General features: G+C 33.6%; 1 protein-coding gene across 1 annotated transcript in view; it reads right to left on the bottom strand.

Moving 5' to 3' along the window:
- Window positions 1-4,440, bottom strand: part of LOC139502504 (serine/threonine-protein phosphatase 6 regulatory ankyrin repeat subunit B-like) — a 45,393-nt gene extending 40,953 nt beyond the window's left edge. Inside the window, exons 1-2 of the mRNA XM_071291987.1 lie at window positions 4,322-4,440; window positions 735-1,087 (exon numbers count right to left, since the gene is read on the bottom strand). Coding sequence (XP_071148088.1) covers window positions 735-951 — 217 coding nt within the window. The 5' untranslated portion in view covers window positions 952-1,087; window positions 4,322-4,440. The remainder of the gene's footprint in view (window positions 1-734; window positions 1,088-4,321) is intronic.
- Window positions 4,441-18,789: the final 14,349 nt, after the last annotated feature.

Below are 18,789 nucleotides of genomic sequence, written 5' to 3'. Positions count from 1 at the left end.
TATAAACCATTTTGTTGAAAATTTTACGTTTCTGCGTTTCATTATGACGTCACAAGTTGTACTCGTGTTGATTTTTCACGAAAAAATCTATGAAAATGGGTAAATTTCCATAGATAATTGGACAGGAAACATAGAGCGCATGCGTCGACAACAAAGATCTTTTAAAATAATGTTTGGGAAGACATTTCACATGTCTTATTTGAATCTTAAGCTTGTCGACGCCTGCGCTCTATGTTTCCTGGTCCTTCATTTGGTTGAAATCTTGCTGAATTTGTCAAATTTCACCAAAATCGCTTATTTTGACCTTTTTTTGATTTAAAAATCAACGTGTTAGAATTAAATTTTGACAACAACAGTTCTGTTTAACTTTTTAACATGTCTTTAAGGCAACTTAAAACATTTATTGTCTTGTAACTATGAACTTTATAATTGGGGCCAAATATGGCCCTTACCGAACTTACTCCTTTTATACTAGATACATCAATGATGGCCAAGTTTGGTTTAATTTGGCGCAGTAGTTTCAGAGAAGAAGATTTTTGTAAAAGTTAACGACAGACGCCGGACGCCAAGTGATGAGAAAAGCTCACTTGGCCCTTCGGGCCGGGTGAGCTAAAAACATAATGACCCTCTACTATTGTAGGTGGGACATACAAATGCATTTTACCAATATTTATCCACTTTTTGGGCATGTGGGCTAAAATCATCATGAACTTTTTATTTCTGCACTGGCTTACCTGGAAATCTTGGAAACAGGAGGTTCCACTGTGATTGATTGATTAGATATTCTTTGCTCAATTCCAATAGTTTGTTATACTCCTTCTTCAGCAAGTCCTCTAAACGATCTGGAGCTAAGTCATGGTCAAAACAGATTCTTACAGCACGTGGAGAAATTCCTGTCAGTAACAAACTCATTCGAACATAGTTTTCTTCCTCTACAGAAAGAGATGCCATAGTGAGAGAGTAGTCTTTCAGGTAGAAGATAATAATTCAAAATGGTCCAAACATAGACATCATACTCATTGTTTTACATGTATCTTGATCCCTGTCCTGTTGTCTTATTAAGATAGCCATTAGTAAGTCGACTCGGCTTAAAAAAAAATAAGAACCTTAAGTTAGAAAGCTCACATGTTCAATCAATAATGATAGTGAAATAGTGAAATAATAATTCTCTTTTTCACAGCCAATATGGTTCAATTTTGTCAAATTAATTAAATAAGAAGCATTGAAGATGAGTTATTCACTTGCAAGTGAATAAGTCGATCTCATTGAATCTGACAAATTCATGTGAATTTCAATTTAACCTCTTAGCTAGAGAGTTATTATGGATAATGCATGAGTTGGGCCTTTTCCGTTATTTAAAGGAAAATAACGTAAGAATTATAAGTGAAAGAAAGGTAAATCATTTTAATGGCTGTTTCGAATTCAATCCACAAAAAACTCATTCTAATACACATGTAATACAAGTTAAAATAATGGTTAACCTATATATATTTCTTATCTGTAATAAGAAATTAAACAGACCTAAAAAAATCTTATTGCACGAGTTAGCTTTCTATCTAAATAGCTTTCTGACCATTAGAGGTATTATGGAGACCATGCCCTGTATTTTTTTTATTTTAGACTTTTTATAATTTGGATGAATCTTTTACATGGCTATTTATAAATCAAACATGAAAGTTTTAGTCAAATGGATTAACATGAAAATGACAGCTAGTGCCCCTTTAATGCTATTTAGTCCATTCTTTAAATAAATAGTTGCGCTACGAGTGCATGATATATGCCCTTTAGAATTAAGTTCAATAACTTCTCAATGTCATATATATATATAAGATACTTAACAAAATCAAAAGGGAGCTTAACATCTATTATAGATATAACAAAAAGATATAACCAATTCACCAAAGTTTCATGAGAACTTCAGGATGCATTTTTAAGTCATTGTCCCAATCTTGAGTATCCCCCCCTTTATCTATGAATAAAACCCCATAACTCAAAGAGTCAAAACAAAAAATCTAAAATTCATAAAAATGAAAAGGGAGCTTACATCTAGGTCAATAGACATGATAGATATAAACCATTTGTAAACAATTTGCCAACCTGGCCAAAGTTTCATGATAATTGCAATTATCAGTTAATGTCCGAAAAAGAACACAACTCCCCCCCCCCCCCCAATTTTTTAATGAATAAAACCCCATAAACGTAAAACCAAAAGTTTATAAAAAACAAAATGGAGCTCATGTCTATAGATATGAACAGTTCATTTAAGTTTTAAGCAAATTGGTTAAACATTGTGTTAAAGGTTTTTTGAGTTAATGTCCACATGTTGACTACAAACAGACAAATGTATACCATAATACGTCCCGTAAACTGGTGTATAAAAATAGTAATTTAGACAACTTCCTCTTTTGGTCAATTTTTTTTTCAAGCAACTTTTAATAGATAAAATACATGAATAAAGTCATATGGTCTGGAACATATATATTCATGATATTTGACTTTTAAAAATATTTGATCAAAACTTTTTTCAGGACTACGAAAAAAATCTATCAAGAAAAGTAAATATGAGTGCTTAAAACACAATTATCCATATAATCAACATATCCAACATGTCCAAGGGACATAACTCTTTTAAAATTATAAATTGGCACTGACACATTGTTGATAAAAAACATGTACAGTAGTTGTCGTTTGTTTATGTAATATATACGTGTTTCTCGTTTCTCGTTTTGTTTATATAGATTAGACCGTTGGTTTTCCCGTTTGAATGGTTTTACACTAGTAATTTTGGGGCCCTTTATAGCTTGTTGTTCGGTGTGAGCCAAGGCTCCGTGTTGAAGGCCGTACTTTAACCTATACTGGTTTACTTTTTAAATTGTTATTTGGATGGAGAGTTGTCTCATTGGCACTCACACCACATCTTCCTATATCTGTTATATAAATTTCATAAAAATCTGGCAAATCTTGTATACATTAGACCACTTATCAGGCAATTTGTCATAAAATATAATATGATTAATATTTCCAGAGGTATATATGTATTTAAAATAATTGCTTTGCACTGATTTTCCAATTTGTCAAGCTTGTCAAAGACATTGCTGATGTAAACATATGATATAAGTTTCATAAAATTCAGGAAAGATTTAAATATTTGAGATATGATATTTTCCATGAAATCAATATTTTCAAGGAGCATAACTCTTAAAAAAATATTTGATTGGGATTCACTGATTTTTTAACTCTACAAAGACATTGATGAAATAAACCAATAATGTGAATACCATACCGCCCCCCCCCCCCTTTTTGGGAAAAAAAATGGTTGCTTATATAGGGAATCACTGAAGCATGACTGGACCTTTTAGGTCAGTCAGTGGGCCCCCACTTATGAAAATTCCTGGATCTGCCACTGACACATGTAATATATCAAATGGCTATCAAACTCAAACAGCAACTTAATACATTTTTAAGAGCAATCACATATTAAGGGACGACATCAAAAGTTCAATTTAGGATAAAAAACTTAATTCAGATAGTTTTTTTACTGACCCCCCTACACCCCTCTTAACTTAATTTGGGAAAAATTGTTTGACCCATATGGATATATGTAAAATCGATGTAGGATAAACAAAACTTAGAGCGAGTTAACCCCTCTACCCCCAAACTATTTGAATTAAGTTTTTTATCCTTCATTGATCTTTTGATGTGGTCCCTAAGGGTATTGCACCAAAGTTAAATAGTTGAGGGTGGAAATGGGGGTATCTGTAATCTGCTATCTGTATAATAAATTCTGCCAGTCAAGGCACACCTGCAATTATAGCTGGAGTGACATCCACCACCACCAATATATATATTTACTTATCACCAGAGACGGATTTAGGGGGGGGGGCCCTTTTTGAGAAACAAATTGGTTGCTTATATAGGGAATCACTGAAGCATGACTGGAGCGGGCCCCAACTAATGATAATTTCTGGATCCGCCAATGATCACACAAATACTAACTCCATCCACCAGAATATTATATACACAAAATGTCCTTCATGATGAATAAAGGTCAAAAGTCTGGCAAAATAAACAGTAATTTTTGGAGCATATGACGAAAAAATGTGCACTTTCATATAAAGACTATAAAATAAAATTGACAGACTAATCACATTAATTTTTTTCAAAAAATAATGGTAACAATATACATGTAACCTCTGTTGAATCACATTTATAAAGGAGATTTTGACGAATCACAGTAAAGTTTTAATCAATCTGACACTATAACATACATGTATTAACAAGAGAAATAAGTGTATGTGAGAAGGGATCTCCATGATAATACCTCAAAATATAGACGAAAATCACTGTTTTCAAGTTCCTCTTTCTCTTTCACATGCCCATTCGAGGAGGCCGCTGTAGGAGTGCGCAGACTCCCACACCAGTATCAGTCAGCATACACACCCGGAAATGGCTTTTGTAAATAATTAATATGGAAAAGTTATTAGATCATAGATAAGGCTATGATATATATGATTAGAAGAAAAAATGTCGGCTTTATCACAACATTGTTAATAAAGTATTATTGTGCCAAATGTTTATGAACTTTTTACGAAGATAATGTTAACATACCACTGACAGATAACATCAGAGCTCCCGGGGGCACTTCAAAACTTCTTTTTTTTTTTGTAGGGGTGAGCAGCTGAGACATCAAGTACCCCACCATTTTCGTATATTTTGTTAATCAAAAATATATACCTTGTCATATATTGATTAACAAAAAACAGACCTATAGATATATTTCAATATTTTTCCCGCTCACCATCACGTTCTTGTTAAGAAGCAAAATAGTCGCAATAATATCACAATAAATTTCACAATAAACACTTTTTTCTTATTCCCATTTTACATCTTTCATTATAAAGATATTTCAATTCCAAAATACAACACATATAAAAGACGTTTGGTCAGATCATAGATGGTATTACATCTACGGTCAGATATTAAATGTAATATCACCCCAGAGTGCAACACCTTCACTGATTTTAACATGTTTAAATATTAATTAAAAACTGATAAAAAGTTTCATTGCCGTTCCCTCCTAAAGGACGCTGTCACAATGGAATTTATTTAAATAATTGTTATCATGTTTTATGTATAAAAACCCTTGAATGTTAATTAGGTGCAAATGTAAAAATAGTTGGATCTATTGCATCTATCACTGGCATAAGTGAAAATACCACATCAGAATAAATAGAGTTTAATTGGTTTGACAAATAACTGATGCATTTACGACTGTGGTTTAACCGCATCAAGAACAAGTACGGACATTTGATTACTTTCAGATACTTATGATATAATCAAGCAAGTGATCAGATCAACCTATTGATATATTTAATCTGAATTTCTCACCCTTTTCTTACATCATAGAGCATGAAACGTGACCTATTCCAGCGGCTCATCCTTACCTCTAATTGTATAGCAAGTGCCCCCCATGCATCAGAGAAATATAATGGATAAGGCAGCAACCATTTGATTTTCGGGGGGGGGGGGGGGGGGTGGGGTGGGGGTGGGGGGTGGGGGGGGGGGCTGGGCTATGGCGAAGGACAATCTTTTTTTTTTTGGCGAAAGACAATCTATTTTTTTGACGACAAGTCGAGAACATTTTTTTCTTTCAATTTTAGCATTACATATAGTGGCAGCTGAGGGTGAAACAAAACATTTTTTTCTCAGAGTCAAAAACAAATATTTTTTCTTTCTCCAAAAACTGGAAACAAACTTTTTTTTCAAAACAAAAATCCATAGCCCCCCCCCCCCTCCGAAAATCAAATGGTTGCTGCCTAACTGCATTATGTGTCTCTGATAGCATATTTAAAACTGTCAGTCACGCCGTTAATTAATCTTGAAAGCTAACTTATCTGCTACCCGCTATATCCACTTTATGGTTTATCTAAACCTGTTTTAGTAGTCTCAGATTAATGGTTTATGTCTTCTCATAATATTTTTTTCACTTTTTAAGACGCACTGTTTCCCAGTTTATTTAATTTGTGGTCGGTTTATCATTAATTTTTCATCATTTACGACACTTGATATCCTGCATTTGTCTTGCGCGTAACAAAATTTAATGTCAAATTCAGGGGCGCCGGGATCCAGGATTTTCAAAGGGGACGAAGGATTATAAAGTTCGCCGAGCGGAGCGACACGAAATTTTTTTGGGGATCTTTTTTGGGGCTAAAAAAAACCATAAAATAAGTGTAAGCTGCTGACCTGTTTCTTTATTTTTATGAGTTACAATTTGACTAAAATCATCAAAGACCCATCGAAACGTACAACATCTGATAAGAACAATTAATTATAACATTTTTAGATATTTGGATGATATATTATATAAACTAGGCTCTCAATAATGAAGATTTCAGTATTTACACCAAAATTACTAGTGTAAAACCATTCAAACGGGAAAACCAACGGCCTAATCTACATAAAAAGAAAACGAGAAACGAGAAACACGTATATATTACATTAACAAACGACAACTACTGTACATCAGATTCCGGACTTAGGACAGGTGCAAACATCAAGTTCATTTAATGCTAAATAATTTTTGTTTAAGGCAAGAATCAGAGTCAATTTTTTCTCTCAAATATCTCAAAATGCCTCCTGAAATCAAATGGTTCTTACCTGAGACTTGAAATCTTTCTAGATCTTATACTGACTGGGGTTGAGGTTATTCAACTTCATTATTTATAAAATAGGCTGGGGAATTTGGGGTTTAACATGTTTTCGTAGGTAAATAATATTGTGGGATATTTTTTTTCATGAGAGTGTAATAAAATTGAGAATGGAATGGGGAATGTGTCAAAGAGACAACAACCCGACCAAATAAAAAAACAACAGCAGAAGGTCACCAACGGGTCTTCAATGTAGCGAGAAATTTCTGCACCCGGAGGCGTCCTTCAGCTGGCCCCTAAACAAATATATACTAGTTCAGTGATAATGAACGCCATACTAATTTCCAAATTGTATCTATAGAGTACTTACTATTATTTTTCTGTTTGGTAGAATAGTGAAATAGAAGTCAATACTTTCTTGCTTAGTCCTATGTCGCTTTGAAGGTTTTCATGATTGTCATGACATCCTCAGCCTAAGCAATGTGTCACTGTAATTTGATTTTCAAAATGACTAAGTGACGTTTTTTCAACGCATTGGTTAACTCCACCATAGCAAATCACATGACTTTGACAATCAGTAAATACCAGCGAAAAATATAATTATAAGTAAATAATTGTCGTATAAAAATTAAATACATGGGAAATGGCAAAGTTCACGAAGTCTAGTCTGATTAATCACTCCCCCCAAAAAAAAGGTCCGAGCAAAAAAAAAAGAGGGGGGGGGTGCGTACGCCCTCTACGCCGCCCTCTGAATCCGTCACTGAAATTACCGAAAGCTTTCATTTTGCATTAATTATCAATGTCTTGTTTAAATGAGATGGAAACCACCATTTTAACGCACAGAAGACTGCATCTTGCATATATATGTATAAATACTTTCCTTGTGATAAAAAGTCAATTAGGAAAACCCCTCGGTTTTCTCGTATTCGTCTGATAAATGCCATGGTTAAGACAATCAAATTCGATCTATTTCATTCCAAACGTTTCAAAGGTATTACTTATTAAATATACGTAGTATTATTTATAATTAAATAAAAAATATTGTCGCTAAATATTTTTCTTGACGCTAAATTATTTTTCTTGCCTGTCCCTTCTTGTCGCTAATTATAGTGAGACCGTTATTAGACTTTAAAACAAATCGAATAATTTTGACAAATCTCGTTAAACATACTGGAGTTGTAGAAACTGTCCATGTAAATACTAAATTGTAGACTGTGCAATATTGTAAAAGAGTGGCGAAAGATACCAGCGGGACAGTCGAACTCATAGATAGAAAAATAAACTGACAACGCCATGGCAGTGAAAGGAAAAAGACTAACAGACAAATAATAGTAAACACAAGAAACACCATAGAAAACCAAAGACTAAGCAACACGAACTCTTCTAAAAACTGTGGGTGATCTCAGATGCTCCGGAAGGACATATCAGAAAACGGGAGCATGAGATATCGGTTTTTAATTAGATTGAAGCAGATCCTATTGAACATGTGACATCCATCAGAGTATATACATGTCCCTGATTCGATGTTTACAAGTTTATGCGTTTCTATAGAGACATCATAATATTCAGTGGTTGATCCAGAATTTTTCATACTGGTAGGGGACCCGCTCCAGTCACGATTCAGTGATTCCCTATATAGATAAGCAACCAAATTTTTCCACAAAAACAGTTTGGGGTGTGTGTGGTGCAGGCCCCCTCGCTCCCTAAATTCGCCTCTGAAATTTGTATTCAATATCTCAGGTTTTGACTTCCGTTTCAACTCTGTTGGTTGTATACTGATTGGTACAGTGTACGTATAGTTCATGCTTGGAAGTTTTTATGATTTATGATCGATAAGTGCCATGGGCAAAGGGGAATAACTAAAATATAAATACTTCAAAAAGTGGATACAAAAAGAATTTTGACGCCTTGTAAGGGAGCTACCATTTGATTTTTATGGGGGGGGGATCTACTGCAGTACATGATATATAAGGCATGAATCCTACAAATTAATGTAAGATACAGTCACAGAAAAAAAAATATTATATGTTATTCAGGTCTCAGACAGGGTATATATTGTGACATTCCCGGCTTAGAGTTTATACCCCGGCAGTTTCCTGAATATATACTGACATCTCTGTGTTGTTATCCAATCACAAACCTCGACACATTTGTAATCCGTAATATATATATATACTAGGCACTCAATAATTAAAATTTAAGTATTTACACTAAACAGTCCACTTGTATTTTTTGTCTATCTGATGAGTTAAACCTTTTTCAACTGATTTTTATAGTTCGTTCTTATGTTGTACTGTTATAGCACTGTCACAGGATAGGAGGAGGGTTGGAACCCCGCTAACATGTTTAACCCCGCCACATTATTTATGTATGTGTCTGTCCCAAGTCAGGAGCCTGTAATTCAGTGGTTGTCGTTTGTTTATGTGTTACATATTTGTTTTTCGTTCATTTTTTTTTTTACATAAATAAGGCCGTTTGTTTTCTTGTTTGAATTGTTATACATTGTCGTATCGGAGCCTTTAATAGCTGAGTATGCGGTATGAGCTTTGCCTATGGTTGAAGGCCGTACGGTGACCTATAGTTGTTATAAATGTTTGTGTCATTTTGGTCTTTTGTGGATAGTTGTCTCATTGGCAATTATACCACATCTTCTTTTTTTAGATGAACTGACTTTAAATAAAGCTAATACTAACAATTAACACTACCCGTTCCAGAATCTTCGTATCTATTATATCTTTAACGGAAAGCGTAATACCAAAATATATGATAAAACAGATGATTTTTCATTTCCCTTTGTTAATTATTCATTTGTAAACAGGAATGACAACATCTTTGTGTTTATATAACTCAATGTGTTCGATTAACTCGTGTATAAACTACGTATTCGATTTTAACAAAAAAATCTCTGTATTACTGAAAACTATTACACCAGGGTTTTCGATATCACAAAGTAGTCAAAACATTTACTAAATTTTATCATCGGGACAAGAACATCATTCTTAAATATAAATCAACATGCGGACATCTTCCCCATTTTCCACGTTCAAGTATTCCACATCCTACCTTTAACATGTTTAATGGTTATACTTTTTACAAAGCACAAAAATGTCAACATTCACCTCAAAAGCCAATAAAATCATTAAAGAAGGGATGGAGGGCTACCATGAAAAATGTTGTTCTACATTTTTTTCTGAGTGTACTGTAGATTCATTTATTTTCGTGGGTATCCATTTTCTGGATTGCTGAAAATTTGTATATATACCAGCTTTGATTATTTGGAATATCTACAAATTTTCACTTCTCCTTACTACATTTGTATAAACTTCAAGATTAACCTGTATTATTAAAACCTTTTTTTTTTTTCCTAAATTGAATATTTTCGAAGGGTTAAATATTTCGCAGTGGTGTCTTGCCATGACTTGGTTTGGACTTGTTTGTTTGCTTTTTGGCCTTGAACGCTTGTCCCTAATATTTTATTAACTGTGCATTTACATTCAGATATCGCAGATCAAATTTATTCATTCATAGTGTATACATTTACGTTTTTTGATTGAGTTAAGCCTGCCAATTGATATTTTATCGTATGTTTTGTTTATGTTGTGATGTTGTGCTATTGTTTCAGAAAAAGGGAGAAGGTTTGGATTCATTAAAACGTTCAATCCAGCTGCAAATGTTTGCACCTGTCTGAATTTGGATTGAATGGTTTTACACTAGTAATTTTGGGGCCCTGTATAGCTTGTTGATCGGTGTGAGCCAAGGATCAAGCATCTTGATAATATCAGTTTCAGAGAATTTTTTGTTTGAATCAGAATGATCCTTTACAAAGTAGGATTTATCCCTCTCTTAGACAAGATACTTGTATCTACGTTGGCCATTCTATTTTATGAAGCAAAGCAATACCAACTTTTTCAATTTGTCTTATAGTATGTTATGTGGAAAACTTGTGCAAAGAGTAGAAAATTCAAATGTTTTAATACTGTTACAAGATGAAAGAGAGTTAGATTGTATGTACTCTAAAAGATCTTTTGACTTTTTAAGTATCCACATCTGATTCACACCTACTCTAGAATAGGCAGTTTCACAATAACTTTGAAGCCCGTCTTTGATTCCTGATAACATAGATGTTAATAACTTAAAAAGAGGTTTCGTGAAGCATATGGAAGACCCAGCAATATACCGTTGTTTGTAAGGACACTTATGTAGTTGAAAGGTTTTATATGTTTTTGTATTAAGCTTTATTATTTTACTAATAATAATGTGGATAAATAAGCAAGTTAAATACTGAAGACGTTGACCTGTTGATATGTATATGTATCTTTTCAACCCGATCCAAGTTGATTAAAAGTTTTATGAACTGGCTGTTTTTGTATTGTATAAGGTAATATTGAGAATGGAAATGGGGAATGTGTCAAAGAGACGACAACCCGCCCATAGAACAGACAACAATCGAAGACCACAAATATGTCTTCAATGGATACATTTTCGATTGGACAACAGAAACCGCCACATTTAACACAGCATGGTATTACCGTAGTGCACAACCTGCTGGTTTCACCAATGGTGAAACTAAACCATGTTCCATGCTCTCCAATATAAACATAGCCTTCATAAGCAATTACCACTGTCCTTGTTCATGAGTAGCAACATGGTGAACCAACACGTAAGTCTAAAGCGCATCATAAATGGTTCAAGTCGAATTTGTCTAAAATGTTTAGACAAAAAAACTGGATATAATTTTGTCACAACTGATTTTATATGTGCCTGAACCTCATTCTACTGATCTTGGAAAATGCCGCTAAAAGTTAATTAGACATTAAAATAATATGCTCTTGCATTTGTAGTTGAGTAGGACTCCCAACTTAATTATAAGTCTTTAACCTGTATCTTATTGAATAGTGTCTGATGAAACTGTTCTGTCTATATATTGTCTCAATCTTGATGTGGGAGGGGGTAGTGTCTGGATGTTGGAACTGGCTCACTAAAATAATGTACATGTAACCCACAAAAGAAAGAAGATTTAAATGAAGTGTGCATCCTCATTCCTCTCCGGGTTCTCTATGTACAATCTACACTAGAACATCAATGATGGATCTCATTTCAAGGGATGACCCATCTAATTGCGCAGTTTTTGATAAACGACAGGTAAATGCGTAGATAGTACCGCTAATTGTTAAACATTCATTCCATAAATGGTAATCTCCCTGTATAGTACTTTTTCGTGCACCTTCATCTGGTCAAGCTGACGACTCAGATGGCCGAGTGGTTACTACCCTTTCCTGGATTTAGATCATGGCTTCACAAAGACATTTCAAGATGTTATTGACTGTTGAACTGTAGCCATTTCAATTTCTTGCTCCACTTGAATGTCTATTATGGTTGTCTATGGCCGTGTTCACATTGACCTAAATTCGGTGTTGTGTTAGTGTAACTCACACGTAAACTAAACACAAATGCGTTCCCATTGATAAAACTCAATGTTGACATGTATAGGTTAAATCATGTTTTATCTACACACAGTCGATAGTCAATGTAGGCCTTGTGTAGGTTAAGTGTACACAAAACTCGGCATTTAGGACATCAGTTTTACCGTGTATATATTTAAGGAGGAAACTATTTTTGAGTAAAATTGATTTTTTTGATAATTATTAGTATAGTTCTTTACAGAAATTGTTGTCTAAATTTAACAGATTTGTTTTTGTTAAAAAAAAATTACGTACTTTATTAAGGTTCATGTGGACCCTATGGCTAAAATGGCCGTATTTTCACCTCAAAATTTTATCTGAGTACAGGCAAACCTGTGCATCTGGAAAAGTTTTAAGGCATAGCATGCCCTAGATAAATAAAATTCAAATGCATTGTATGATTTAGAAAATTCATAACTTAAGTGGATTTTGCCGTACACTTTTTTTCGTCTCTGCAGAAGATGATAAAATTAACAAACAGTTGAGTTTACCTTGATATGGTCCACTCAGGAACACAGTTTAATTAACCAATTATTGTCAGGTATCTATTGTCCATCTAATGTCAATGTCAATTAAAAATGCTCACTTTAGTTTTTACCTGTGGGGAAGTTCTCAAACCTGTTTCCCAACTTAGTTTATTTTGGCACCTTCCGGAGGAATGAAAAAAAGTGCACGGCAAAATCCTGGTAAGTTTTTATTTTTCTAAAACATAAAACATACTTAAAATTCATTAATCTAGGGCATGCTATGCCTGCATTTTTTTACAGATGCGCAGGTTTGTCTGTACTCAGAGTAAATTTTGAGGTGAAAATACGGCCATTTTAGCCATAGGGTCCACATGAACCTTAACCCCTGATCCAGACTCAATGCAGCATCATTGCCGAACCCATAAGGCAGGAACCAATTGATTTTCCGGGGGGAGGGGGGTTGGGGGTTGCTATTGTAGTTGAGTATAAAACATAAAGGCAAGGGGGTGGGTTGGTGAGCTATGGATTTTGTTTTGGAAACAAAAACAGTTTCCAGTTTTGGGCCGTGAAAATTTTTTTTTGTTTCACCCTCAGATGTCACTATGTAATGCTAAAATTGATTTCGACTTGTTACCAAAATTTGTCCTGAAAAAAAATTAATAGCCCACGCCCCCCTACCCCCCCCCCCCCCCCCCAAACCGCTCCCACTCTCCCTTCCCAAAAAAAGAAGTAAATAGATGCTGCCTTATTCATTTGAAAAGGTGTTCCGGAATCGACTTGACGAACACAGAAATATTCGCCACTGGTCTTTACTCAAACAACGATTCACGCATAAATGCATGACTAAAAAAAGTGTGAGGTAAATGATATGTTTGTCTAGTATCTCAGATCCGTTAAATAACACATGACGTTACGCACGATATTGCGTCCCAATTGGTAACGTCATTTGACGTTTTACGTCGGTAATCGAGTATACTTTGTTCGTTTTGTTTGTAATCATTTTTGATCGATATGGATACTTCAAAGTCTTGAATACGTATGAAATATGTCCTACTGGTAGTTACTTAAGCAAAAATAAACAATACAAAATAGGTATTTGGTTGAGAAAAAAGTGCGTATTAATAGTATATTATATAATGCGTTGGTCACCCTTTTAAATTTAAGAAAAGAGGGAAGGGAGGAAGCAATTCATGTTGCTTAAATAACATAGTTTTTATGTTTTGTGCTTTTATCTTTTTTGTTTTTTTTTTAATGTTGTTGGTTTTTTTTGGTGTTTTTTGGGGGAGAGGGGGAGGGATGTGTGTGATGATAAGTTAAAAGATTTTAATGAAAAAGTTTATTGTTTACAACGGAGTAATTAAATCAAGAAAGAGAATGATTTCGTGAAAAATAATTATATTCATCTGATATGTTTACAAGCTTTATATAATATCGAGGTGTAACTCCTCAGGTACAACCATTTTACTGACCCCTTCAATTTCAGCACAAATAAACCGTGTTGCAGATGAATAGTAAATCGCAGTTCTACGCTTTACAAGTTTGAAAATAAACGGTTGATCTTTTATCCTCTAGTAATATAGCCCTTTCTCAACTTTAGAATCTTGGTTAAATGAACAACCCCAGTCATCTGAAATATTTTACCTATTTATTGACAAATGACCATATGTTTTTTTTTCTTTTCATTTAAGATAACTAAATTATTCATTTTCTATTTGATTATAACTACTATTATATATTACAGTTCTTATCGTGGTTTCTATGATTCTATCTATTTTCAAAATTTGTAATTTTGTTATTTTGTTTTGTCCTCTGATCTGAAAACATGAAATCGAACCGTACTTGTTATTTAAAAACAATGAAATATCGTTCATACATGTACATCATATGATATTACGAACTGCTTTCAATTTCGATGGCCAAGGAGGGTGATTGGCATAATGAGTTCATATAAAGTGATAAAAAGCCTGCGGCGATTTTAAGATACGCTCGTGGCGATATTTGTTCGACTCCGATCCTAATCGACAGTTATTGCAAATATTTTAACTAAAGCTCGCCTGATGTCCGGCTTCTCCTACCTATGATGACAGGTCAATAAAATACAACAAATGTCGCTTATACGTGTAGCGGTGTTTAACACCAAAACAAAGAACAAACTTTTAGAAATAATTTGAAAACAAATATGTATTAGCGTCCCGAATCGAAAACGTTCAAAACGTAAGAAAATTGTTCAGTGGACAAACTTGCAAGACATTTGATTTGTTAAAAAACGAAGTCATTTCGACTTAACAGCTTATCAAAAAGTATGTTATCGTATTGTGGGGTGAAAGCACAATTACGCAAAAGCTCTATTTTGTATGCTACAAATTGAATATTTAATATAATGACGTTGAAACTGACAGTGTTTTGGTAAAAAGCGGCGAAATTCGACATTGGACAATCTTGCAAGACATTTTCCCGAAGCCAATGCGTTTTTATTTGTGGTGCGAGTGCTGTAAAATTCCGGATTTTAATTGGTCTATCTAAGCACTTTTGTAGGAATAATTTATGAAAACAAAATTTTATATCTTCTGATATTTTAAACAGCGGTAACTTTTGATAACTTACCATTTTCCAAAACCTGACCATGGCGAGGATTATTCATTTTTGAAAAAATCAACTTTGACCGTTCCATCAACACAAAAAACAGCAATGACTTCATAAATTATATATGACGTTTATCATTCATGCGAATTTTCGCAGATTTTAAACTCTTTTTTAGACCACAAAAATTCCCGCAAAAGTTATTTTGCGAATAATTTGTTACGTCTGACACGCATATTTTTGACGTTTTGGCAATATTTGTATCATTATTTGAAACTATTATGAAAAGTTAAAGAATATTTTTTTATATTTTTGGAAACAGTAATACCTGCCTAATCAATGGATATAAATTTCATAAAGCTGAACTATTTAGATTTCACAGAAGAGCTATTTATTAAATTGCTCTGTCGTATTTCACGGCATTGACGCAATAACGTGCTTAACGTCACATAGAACAAATTAAAAAAAAACGTTACCCTATTCCTTTACCAAATACTCCTTGGAGAAGAAATACCATTTGAAACAAACAGAAAGGATAAAATGTAGTGATCCCTAATATCTCAATCCTTATTTTCGGCTGTAAACACGCTGCTGCAGCTAACGTTTTATAATGCGTAATCGAGACATCTCTAGTATGTTCAAACTACTGCAAATTATAAAAATGGCTTTCATAAAGTAGCAACCACTTAACTAAAAAAAAGGGGAGGGTTATTGTTTTTATCTGAGTCAGATTTTTTTTCGCGCGTACGTTTTTATTCCTTTTTTTCTCGATGCTGGTTATCAAATACTTTTTTCAATATTTAACACTATAATGTAAGGGAAAACTCTTGATTCAGAATATTTTTTTTATCATCTGTATGACCATTTTTTTTTGTTTTTATCAAATTGGGGATCGGAATATTTTCATTCTCACCCACACCCTTTTGAAGTCAAATGGTTGTTTCCTTAAGCCGGGGTCACACATTCACGATTTTTACTACCGTTCTTGACAGGACCATTCCCGATTAAAATTTATTAAAAGTCCGATCAAGATCCTGTGAATCGTGGAGGGAAATTCAAACTTAAATTAAAATTTGTAAAAAAAAAAATTTGATCACGACAACAATCAGATAGTGTCCAGGAAGCACCGATATTCGTCCGTTTCTAAGCGAATTAGTCCCGATAATCCCGTTCTGAATCCGCTTCTATTCCGATTTGAATTTTTCGCCAGGTAAAATTCGACCGAGTCTGTCTCGAATGTAAAAAGATTAGTGAAAAGTCCATTAAACCAAGTTAGTAAATTTAACTTAGAACAACCCCCTTCATTAACCAATGCAAATGCATCCTTTTGTCTCGGAAACACTGGTTTTTTATAAGTTACCCGTATGTTTTTAAGTATTTCTTTGACAGAAACAATGCATTTGTTTTGTAAAGTAGAGATGAAACAATAAGGTAAGATTTTTCATTTATTGTGAATTTTACCCTAAGAATGTTTTTCCAGGTTTAACCCACCATGTTTTCCTTTAAAAAGGTCCTGTACCAAGTCAGGAAGATGGCCATTGTTATATTATTGTTCGTTTCTGTGTGTGTTACATTTTAACGTTGCGTCGTTTGTTTTCTCTTATCTTTGAGTGTAAATTTACATTGCGATAAGACGTGTCACGGTACTTGTCTATCCCAAATTCATGTATTTGGTTTTGATGTTATATTTGTTATTCTCGTGGGATTTTGTCTGATGCTGGGTCCGTTTCTGTGTGTGTTACATTTCAGTGTTGTGTCGTTGTTCTCCTCTCACATTTAATGCATTTCGCTCGGTTATAGTTTGTTAATCCGATTTTGTTTTTTGTCCATGGATTTATGAGTTTTGAACAGCGGTATACTACCGTTGCCTTTATTTTGTTATTGAAAATAATCCGGTCAATCCTACTTTAACATTTTTTATGTCCAATGCGTTCTTTTATATTTACCTTCATTAGAAATTAAATTTATTTTACGTAAGGTCAAAGAAAAACCCCACAAGGAGACCCAAAGGGTAAGATGAATGTACTTATCATTGAGTTTTATGATATGAACTGTTTCGGATAGAAATTGACCTGATGCAAGTTAATAACATTACATCCGTCAATCTATTTTGGATTGAAAAAACCTCGACGGAAATTATGCAGGTTACTGTTTGAATAATAAGTTGTTATAGAAACCCTGAAAATCAGACCATTTTTCATCTTTTATTTAAGAAATAATTCATGGAAGCCATAGATTGATGGAAATTTACAAATGGCCTGGGCCGTGATATTTGAATATCATCCTGAGCGTTATCCTTAACGAATATCACGGCCCGGGCCATGTGTAAATTTCCAACAATCTATGGCTTCCATGAATTATTTCGATTCTAATAGGACAAATACGGTAATTTAAAAACTGAAGCGAGAGTGGGTATGCTGTGTGTGTGGCTGTTCGTTTTACTCCCTGTTAGATAAAGCTCAAATATTTAAAAAAATATGTATCTTGCGTAGGTTAGTTCGTGAATAACTGCTAGAACAAATCTTTTTAATTCTTTGAATTATCAAACCCTACATTTGCCATTTTTAATTTACATGTTTTTCTCGTAAGCCTCCGTCAATTCAAAGTTGACATTTTGTAACTAAGGAGCCGCCATGTTGACTTGCTGAAATGAGTAAATATACGAATAATGCAATAGAATAGAAAATAAAACAAAACCTACCTCAAAAATTAGTTTTATTACAATATCATACGAATTTCGATGATTAACGTAGCAGAAAACTTTTAATTTTTGCGGTTTCATTTGTATGACGGCATGTTTTGATATGACTTAAATGCGCCAAAAAGATTAATAGAATTTCGCGGAATTTTATTTTATTTTTATTTTGTTCAATTCCCCGAGCTCTTGTGCATTACTTTTTTTTATCATGCATACGAATAAGAATAAAAGTTATTCTGTCTTTTTTCAATAATTGCACTTTTTAAAACAATAAAATCGACAAAGGGTCTGCAAATAGGTTCTAATACATGTAGATTTACGCGAGAAGTATATGTAAAAAGCCATTATTATGTATATATCCTAGTCTGCGCAAGTATAATTTATCGAGAATTTTATCACTGTGTTGTTTTAAAAGCTAAAGAATCACTCCATGTTAGAATTCGTATTCAAATAATTTAAGGTGGTATGGAAGTCTAAAATAAAAATGATAGAATTTGTTCATACTTTGTCAAAATGTAGTATCTATTGATACATGTTCAAAAATATTATAAAAATGATAGGTCACCGCGCATTTTCTCAAGCTACAGGCTGTAACAAAATGACAAATTTTGTATGGATTATACAGGAAAAAACAACCTTTTGTGAATAGAAACTAAACAAAATGATAGAATTGTAAAATAAATTAGGAAAAGATTGCTCTTAGACAATATCAAAAGAAAAGATAGGTTCACCGTACGTTTTTTCCGGCTAAAAGACAAAATAGGAAAATTTCATGTAGAGTCCTTCAGAAAATGCACTGTTTTAGAGTTACCTCCCCTTAAATTGCCAATTTGAAAATATTAAAAGAAACAACCAAAATTAGTCTACACTTAAATGAAAATTCACATTAAAAATCTGCATTTCTGCATCAAATTTTGCTAACTTGATAGAAAATA

This window comes from Mytilus edulis, chromosome 14, assembly GCF_963676685.1.
Source record: "Mytilus edulis chromosome 14, xbMytEdul2.2, whole genome shotgun sequence".
Lineage (NCBI taxonomy): Eukaryota > Metazoa > Mollusca > Bivalvia > Mytilida > Mytilidae > Mytilus > Mytilus edulis.
This window is presented reverse-complemented; position numbering and strand designations above follow the sequence as displayed.